The sequence below is a fragment of the Sphaeramia orbicularis genome, chromosome 19 (genome assembly GCF_902148855.1).
Source record: "Sphaeramia orbicularis chromosome 19, fSphaOr1.1, whole genome shotgun sequence".
NCBI lineage: Eukaryota > Metazoa > Chordata > Actinopteri > Kurtiformes > Apogonidae > Sphaeramia > Sphaeramia orbicularis.
In genome coordinates this window covers 36,314,995-36,324,379 of record NC_043975.1, presented here as the reverse complement: position 1 = coordinate 36,324,379, position 9,385 = coordinate 36,314,995, and the positions used below count along the sequence as shown (strand labels likewise).

General features: G+C 37.9%; 1 protein-coding gene across 1 annotated transcript; it reads right to left on the bottom strand.

Annotated features, from left to right (window-relative positions):
- Nucleotides 1-1,946: 1,946 nt before the first annotated feature.
- On the bottom strand, nucleotides 1,947-4,670 carry dlx3b (distal-less homeobox 3b). The gene is made up of 3 exons (XM_030122492.1): nucleotides 4,137-4,670; nucleotides 3,188-3,372; nucleotides 1,947-2,879 (listed from the first exon to the last, which is right to left on the bottom strand). Exons 1-3 carry the CDS (start codon nucleotides 4,477-4,479, stop codon nucleotides 2,565-2,567), a joined length of 843 nt encoding a protein of 280 aa, XP_029978352.1. The 5' UTR covers nucleotides 4,480-4,670; the 3' UTR covers nucleotides 1,947-2,564.
- Nucleotides 4,671-9,385: the final 4,715 nt, after the last annotated feature.

Here is a 9,385-nt window from a genome sequence, read left to right as displayed (position 1 = left end):
AATGACTGTAACAATGTGATTTATTCTTTAGATAAGGTGGAAATGGGTTTCAGTATGTAATCAATGCACTTGGATAAAGGTTATTACTGATGTGTAGAAATAGGAATAAAAAGAGGAATGTGTCTGAAAACTAAATTATTCCAATACATTATGGGCAACAGTGTACAGAAGAAATTCTTTTTTTAAAATTTTACCTATATTTATTATTTTTTAGGAGAAGGAGAAAATTAATTTGTTTTAAAATAATAATAATAATAATAATAATAATAATAATAATAATAATAATAATAATATGTAAAACTCTGCTGCTTCAATGGCATTGTCAAATCAATTTGGCAACACTAAAATTAGTAGACTAATGATTCTCATTTTCTCTCGATGGAATTAAATGCATAAATAAGAGCAATTACGTATCTGGAAAAAAAAAGAACATTAGTGGGATTAATTGTGAGACTTAATGGGATGTAAGCGGAAACAAATGACCTGCAGGTTTGGAGTTTGCATACTTTGAAATGATTCCTGAAACCCACTGTGGCCGTTCATTTTCACGCACTTCCACCTCCACTTCTGTGCGCATACCTTTACAGTTACCAAAGCGGCAAAACCACTAACGCCGTGAATTCAGCTTCTCTCTGCGTGTAATGACGCACTGGCGGTAGTTGGTAAGGCTCTATTGTACGCCACATCTTTGCGTGACTAAACAGAGGTGTTTTCTAAATTGTAAATATCTCATTGTAGCTGTCATCGCAGGAGTTGTCGTGTTAATCTCTCGGCTACTGTCACTTCATTCCCCAGTGTCATGCACCACCGTCGCTCTTATGTTACTTCCCTTAAATACAGACGATGCGTGTTTTTTTTTTCCTCCTATGCTCTGTGGAACATTTTGTTATAATCCTTAAAAGTGCGTCATTTGATGCAGGGCCATAGAACTCAAACTGCTCATGTGGAGTTTGGATCCAGTTCAGGAGGACAGTATAACTCTGCCAAATGCAATAGAATGTGTTAACAATGTCCAAAGTGAAACAATCACAGATACAAAAGGCTGGTGTTTTCCTATACCTTCGATATTTGGCAGCTTTTTTTCCATCCATCCATCCCCGCTGTGCTGACGTGCGTGCGCGCTTCCGTGACATCCCCTCGGGCATCAGACACCCCCCTCCCCCTCCCCCCCCCCTCCTCCTCCACCTCCCTTCTCTCCACACCCCCCTCTTTTCCTGCACCGTGCTGAATTCTCTCTTGTTATCTGGCAACAGAATAGTAATAAAACCGAGTGACTCCAACATGTCTGCTCGCATGTCGCCTCCTACTGCAGCTCTTTGCACGCAGCTCCCCACGCCAACACGGAGGCAGTCGGCTCACCAGCAGGTCCACACCCCCCTGAGCATTCACCAGACCTGGGGATGATCAAATCACCGCATTATTTTGCAAAAAAAAAAAAAAAAAAAATCCCTCTGTCCTTACTATTATTTTTATTTTTGTTATTGATGTATTATTTTTTTCCTTAGATTTCTTCAGCCTTTTGCTGGATCTCAGAGGTTAAAGGTGATGATTAAATTTTCAGAAGTGCATTAATTGGTGCCTGTTACTTAGCTAATTGTTAAAAGGTTGTAAAAGGTGATTAGAAGGCTATAATGGATCGGATTGTTAATCCTTCGGGCGCATGTGAATTTACGCACACATAGTTAGGATATCAATTAAATATTTATACCGAGTTGGAAACTTTTTTTGTACATCTACGACAGGATTGTAGTGAAATTCACTTTGCATGAATACAATTATATCAGTTAATCACATTTAAGATGATAAGAGCTTTATTTTTCGGGAATGAGCGGAAAAGGTAAAATGTTGTTTGCGCTTAGAATACTTAAAGGTCCCAGATGAATGATCTGCATATGAAAAAGCTGGTGGGGCTACAGTCTGTTTATTAAAAGGCTAGACACACAATATCCAATTAACACCTTTATTCAATTGACAGGAAGGCAACAAGTGGACTACTTACATGAATATAAAAAGGAAGCACCACAGTGCAGTCGTTCCGTTTCAGACAAATATGATCATAGTGGTTCTGCATATAAACACATATTTACAGCCTTCGACGTTTTGTACAAATCCATATAAATATGACCTGAGTTTTGACGCGCTCTTTACAAACCCACATGCATGATTTAGGTGTAGCATGGATCAACTGCACAGTTTTGTCAATAATCGGTTTGTGTTTTAGGCTACTTGTTAAAAAAAAAAAAAAAAAAAAAAAAAAAGAACTTTGCATATTCATTTACAAAAGATGTTAAGGAAATACAACAGAAGCGATAAATAATTTAGAAAACCACGCCAGATGTCCTTTAAATATGCTGCCACAAGTGATTAGGAATCCCTTATGTGCTTTGTGAATTGGAAACCCAGTTCTGAAACACTCTTGCCAAGCCGATCATCCAGAAATCACAGGCAAATGTTTCACTTCAGGTCTGTCCGGTTCAGTCTTTACCTTTGCTCTGCAGAGTCATTATGGAGAGACCTCGCTTTTAAAAAATTAAACTGGAGATAAAACTGCTCTGGAGTCATTGTTAATAAACAGCCCCCACGCTCTGCTGTGGGACAGGGTGGTGCACGGTGCCCGGGTGTTGTATGTGTGATCCCTGCTGGTACCAGTGGTTGTTATAATCCTCCAGGTAGGGCGGCGACGAGCTGTGCGCCGGCTGCGGCACCTGGGGTCTGCTGATCGGGGTGCTCTGAGGGGTGCTGTTGTCCCAGACTGCGGGGGAGGGCGGGGAGTTGCATGCCATGGAGTCGCTGGCGTTAGGACTGTGCTCCAAGGGGACCTCACCGTTCTTGTAGAGCTTCTTAAACTTGGACCTCCGGTTCTGAAACCAGATTTTCACCTGTGGGAGTAGGAGAGCGCACATTAATTTAACAGAAAACCGACAGATTTATTTATTTATTTTCACAAGTGTTCAGTAATAGTTTTCCATAAATACTACAGGTCATGTATATTTAACTCAGACATTGTTTAGTTGTATTTTATGGCAAGAAAATAAACTTAAAGCGAGAGGCAGAAGTAGCGTCTGCTGTGCGTAATTACGCATAGGTGGGTAATTATAGAGTAAGAGTTTGGTCATCCCGGGACGCTCTGACTCTCATGATTCTTAAAGTATTGATTAATCTGAAAGTGTCATGGAAGGCAGCTTACCTGTGTCTGAGTCAGGCCGAGCTGAGCCGCCAGCTCCGCTCTTTCGGGCAGGGCCAGGTACTGCGCCTTCTGGAAGCGCCTCTGCAGAGCAGCGAGCTGGTAGCTGGAGTAGATCGTCCTCGGCTTGCGGATCTTTTTCGGTTTTCCATTCACCATGCGGACCTCGGGCTCTGGCTCTTCTTTCACTAAAAATAAATTTATAGAAAAAGACTTTTGAGTAACACTTTAGCATATAAAATAAACAGCAAAGTAAAAAAAACAAAACAAAAAAAACAAACCGAAGTTGTGTGAGAATTTCAACTGCGTAAAAATGCGCGGACACTTTACATCTCGAAACACAGGACGTTTTTCGTCATAATAATTTAAGGGGATAGTTTTCAGATCGGAAAAAATAAAGACCTCAGCCGGGAAAAATCTTTCAAAACCCACAACAGCCACAAAGAAAAAAAATGGAAACAAAGGCCAAAAGTAATCCACATTTACTCCGTCAGATTTCCAGCTACCATTCCAGAGAGACAGATTGAATACTGTTTTCTTAAATCAAAGCATCATTGTTTTATAACCTCTGTTAACGGCGGGACAGTAAGGTGTTAAAACCAAACATTGACACCAGCCGGATGACTACCATGAACCAGGTGTTAAGCTTTACCTGTATATACATAATAAATCCAATATAGTGGCAAACATACTTTACACTGCGGGTGAAAGCTCAAAATGTATGACCTGAAACACAAAGCAGGTATGAGGTTCCAGACTCAACACATTACATTCTACCATTTCTACAGTTTTCTAAAAGCTCAGCTGATTTTTTTAAAGTAGAATATAAATAAAACACTGCATGTACTTTGTGTTTCGGTAGCTCTTATCCTTTATCAGACAGTCTTGAACACAGAACACCGCCTGCGCACTGGAAATAAACACGATCAACGGGGATTCTGTGGACATTTACCTGAGTTTGGAGGCGAGGCCTGAAGGTGATCTCTGTTGTAATGTCCGTACTGTCTGTAGCTATTCGTGTAGGGGTATTCAGATTTGGTGGTGTACGCTCCAGCGGCCCCCATTCCGTTCAGATTAAACTGGTGATGGTAAGAGTTCATGGGCTGTCCGTACGGTTGGCCCTGATAGTATTCGTGGTGGCCGTGGGCTGTCTGTCCGCTGTAGTAGCCCATGTCCGTCACCGAAGACTCGGGCAGAGTAGGAGAGTCCTTGGAGTTCGGGTGGCAACTCATAGATCCGGGAAGATCGGTCAAAATACTCGCAATCTTCTTTTCATAAGTCTGTCCGGCGCTCATGGTGGAAGCAGCCCTCCAGAATAAACCCAAGTCCTCTGGTCTGTCTGTTTTTGTTGTTGTTGTTGTTGTTGTGGAGTGCGCAAAGCAGAAATAAATGAGTACTGGCGTGTGCGCTCTTTGCACGCACGTCTGTGGAAAAGCCTATAGTCCAATGAAACTATCCCAGCTGCAGAAACTCGGTTGTGGCACTGCTCAGCTCCTGTGACACAGAGTTATAGAGAGCTGGGCTGGATGCTGCCTTCCCATTGGCTCCACTGTTTTCCCCCCTCTTGCGCTCCAGGCGAGGTCGTGGTGAAACCCAGCCTTCAGCCAAGAGCGCCTAAGCACGCATACTTCACTGCCTTGAGTTTTTTTTTTTTTTTTTTTTTTTTTTTTTTTTTTAACATTTGCATTTACCTGTCCACTCTGCAGGCCTTCAGAGTCCCCCTAAAAACATTAACACCTATAGGTCCAATGTGTGATCATTTCCCTCTCCAGTTCACCATCTATTGCTGTCTGCACATTTCTGTTGCTGATGTTGGAACACAATAGTCGCCCAGAGCCTTTTCTGAAGCCTAATCCTGCAGCCTCCCAGTCTCCTTAAAGTTTTTATGCAATGTTTTCTTAACAGTACCTCGAGATCACACTTTATTCAGCCCATTGAAAGGTTTCCAGCCCCCCCCCCCTTCAGTGTCCCATTGTCATTCAAAGGTGCTGGCGGACAGTGAACTTTACGTGAAAGAGATTGCAGAGATAGGTAAAAGAGACGTTTAACTGCTATGGCCTGCAGGTAAATTCTTCTTTAGTGTCCGTGTGTGCGTGAGTGTGAATGCAGCGATCAAATGCAAATTTCAACAACAGTTAGAAAATGACAGGAAGGCAAACGCACAACAACAAATCCCAATAATTCTAAACATTTTGCGATAAATCAATTTACTTTGATTAAAAAAAACAAAAAACAAAAACCATTCTTCTTCATTTTAAAGGAGAAAGTTAGTTGTAATATTCCTGTTAGTCATTGGAGATAAATGTTTGGTGCACAGCGCCCCCAGCTGTTCTCAGTCAGTACTGTATCCTCAGGTTTCTGTCTGTACAGTGGACCATAGACACAGAAAAAATACCCACAGACACAAAGTGAGTCTCTGTGGCTGTGGCTGTGTTTCTACATTTGTTAAACTCGTCTTTTTTGATGCATTATCTTAAGTTTAAATGTCGAACGTTCATATAATATCTTAAATTCAGTTTGTGTCGCTCCAGAGGCTCCAGTTCCTGATAAACTGCTGTCCTCTTGTGGTACATGTATGTAATACCAGTGTTCATTTATGAAGGAACAGATTATTATATTATATTATATTATATTATATTATATTATATTATATTATATTATATTATATTATATTATATTATATTTAACTTTATTGTCATTACACATGTACTAGTACAAGGCAACGAAATGCACTCAAAAAACTATATACCACAGTTTAGGCAAATTACATTAAAGCATATACAACTTTAACTTTGCAAATATATCTACTTTGTATTTCCTCAAATAAAGCAAATTAATGCATTATTTTACAATAAAGGTTGAAATTTCATGGCTCACTCTATTACTGTATATATTTTTTATTGTATTTAAATTGCATTCATAGTTCATTCATATATATAGTATATATAATTTTATGGTGTTATTTTTATTTATTTATTTATTTGGCCCTTATCTGTGTTTCAGCTTTTTTCTGAACTACCCTCTGTATTATTATGTGTTATCATCTTATCTCATCTTATCTGAGAGTTTGATATTTGGTCCACTGATTTTTACCTGTTGTAAGTGAAAAACTTTAATTATGAGCTGATAAAGTCAGTAGATTAAATGGTGGACTCTTCCACTGTGCCTCTTCTTTCAGTGCATTTCTACTGTCTAATATTAAACTAAGTGTATGTGTTTTGTCAGTTTCCTCTCTTACCATTTGGAGGCACCAGCACACAGTGTTGAACACTTAATTAAAAGGTATAGACAGATATTTAAGTAACCTACTGTCTTTTTTATTTTTATTTTATTTTCATTATTATTATTTTTTTTAAATTCTTTTTTATTGTTAGGTAGGCTAAAAATCAGTGCATAACCCTGAAAGACTTAAACAACAGCCAGAAAACAAAACATCTACTAATCTTCAATGTTTAATAACTTCTGATCCACTAATCCTATCAATACATGTAAATAATTCAGGTAAAACACAGTTTCTCAGCATTTCCTGGTCATGGTCACAAATGTAATGTATTCTAATATAAAATTGAAAGCTGCATTTACAAAGACATAATATGAGCCATACTCTACTGAGACATGTTTACATTACATTTACATTAATGCATTTGGCAGACGCTTTTCTCCAAAGTGAGTTACAGCGGAAAAAGTAAAATAAAAGAATAAAATACAATAATAGATTAAAGATATAAAACAGCTGTATAATTAAAAGCAGTGTTGTACAGAAGAATAAAAAAGCAAAATGATAGACTAAAATACAAGAATAGATTAAAAAGACATAAAAACAGCTGTACAATTAAAAACAGTGAAATAAAAATACCATGTTGAGTCCAGTTGGTTAAACTGTGGTGACTGAAGTGTTGTAATATCGCACATCTACCAATAGATGGTGCATCTGTCTCAAATTTAACATGGCCAAAAAAAAAATAAATAAATAAATGACATGACATTTGCAAAAACGCAAACTTTATAAAATGTGATGAACAGTAGAGTCTTTTACCGTTTGTTTATCATGGTGCCTGTGTGTGTGTTTGTGTGTTTGTGTATTTGATGTTTTGTCAGTGCATCCATGAACCTGTGAATCAGTCTTTCAGAGCCTCACACTGAAGTAACATGAGACAGCTTTTGGGGACATGTTTTGTACTTGTCTAATGCAGTTTGTAAAAGTGGAGCAGCTGGCTTTGTTCCAACACAGGATAAAAGCCCGGACCTTGCACAGTCAAAACCCAGCAATTACTGGCAAACCGGGGTTTGGTCTGATCACTGTCAGCATAAAGAAAAAGAAAAACCCCTTACCTTTTGTACTGTACATTACAAATGAAGCCATTTCCCCTCATGCAAGGTAATTTTCTTCCCATTTGAAACTTCTCAATTCCGTCTGAGAGCCATCAGAGTGATTAAGGACCCCCACCACCGCCACCACCACCATCACCACCCCCAGGCCAAAAAGAGCAACATTTAAGTCCGAAGTGACGTATGTGGGACAATTGGAGACAATGCAGTCTGGCAATTTTCATGAGCCCTTGGCAGGACAACAATGGTTATAGTTATCAAAAAGTTTCACTTCTGAGTACAAGTCGATCCTCTTCTCCTTCTCAGTGTCTTTGGCCAGTTTATTCTGACTCATATTGAGACTGTACATGACATTATGTACCCTGCAAGGTGAATACAGTGACTTATTGTGCAGTAATGAGCATGTGTAAAAACATGGGAGAGATATCTGTAAGAAAGCAAAAAGCCATTAAGTCTAAATACACTACTGCCCACAAAGTTGGAATACATTTGCATAATAAACTGTTTATTAACAGCAATACAGTTTCTAAAGCAATAAAATACAAAAATTCCACTCATGGCATTTTAATTTTTTGCTTTTTCGACAAAGTTTACTGATTAAATCTCCAAATCTCCTCAAAATTGTCTAATTCAGACTTATTTCAAATGATCCTTGTCCTTCAAAGTGGTCTTTTCTGCTGTTTATGATGAGCATTTAGCGTGCTTATAATTCAGCATTTTTCTTATAATAGTTCATCTCAAGAGAAAAACTGATCTAAACCAGCCTAAAGTGCAAACTAAGCACTGTCAGCTTTGCTTTTAATTTAAAGGCCTAAAATATACCATCAATAATAACAATAAGATGAAATACAATAATACAAAGTTAATGTCAGATATGCAGAGTGAGATTTGTTTTTATTTTAGCTGATTAATCAACTCTTCACTGCGCTCAAATACACTGTTGCCCCTAAAGTTGGACTTATTTTAAATATTTTACTCCTATTTATACACATCAGTAACCCACATTTGAATGCATTGATTACATTCAGAGTCCCAGTTTCACTTGATCTAGCAAAAATAAATCACGTTGTCACAATCATTTCATGAGAAGAGGTAAAATATTAGATTCCAACTTTATGGAAACAGTGTATTTCTCTTTTGAGCATTTTGATATTTTAACTCCATCATGAATCATGTTTATTTCACATACAGTGACAGTAGGACTGGTTCATATGGCAAAAATGTTGTCATGATTCATAATAATATCACTTATCATCCACTGGTATGAAAAATGCCAAATCATTTTTTCTTTTCATTTTAAAGGCTGGTTTTGGATCCTGGTTGAAAGTTGAAGAAACCAGATGGTTATTTGTGGTTTTTAACTATTTTTAAGGTCAGAATATGACAAACACATGCTGAGCAGCAGGACATTTCAGAAGAATTTTAAGGATAAAATGAAGTTATAGTTGATAATGTAAATAAAGTAAATTCAAAGGACAAAATAAAGCATACATTACAATAGACATCACTAATAATAATTATATCAATATATGATAACAATCATTTTATTGCATAGTCCCAAGTAACATTAACTGCAGTACTAATTAATGTTATTTTTTCATTTTACAGTACTGTAAAATTCCACATATGTATTTTCATATGGGTATTGATTATTTCTTTCAAAAAGTGTTGTCATGTTTCATAATAATATCACGTTCATGCATGAATGCTGTCATTATATGCAGAGAAACACGCCACCCTACACTTTAGGTCTACAGTTACAGTTCAGCCTTTAACTCCCTAAACCAGTGGTTCCCAACCTTTTTTGGCTTGTGACCCCATTTTAACATCACAAATTTCTGGCGACCCCAGACATTCAAAATGAGCCTTTTT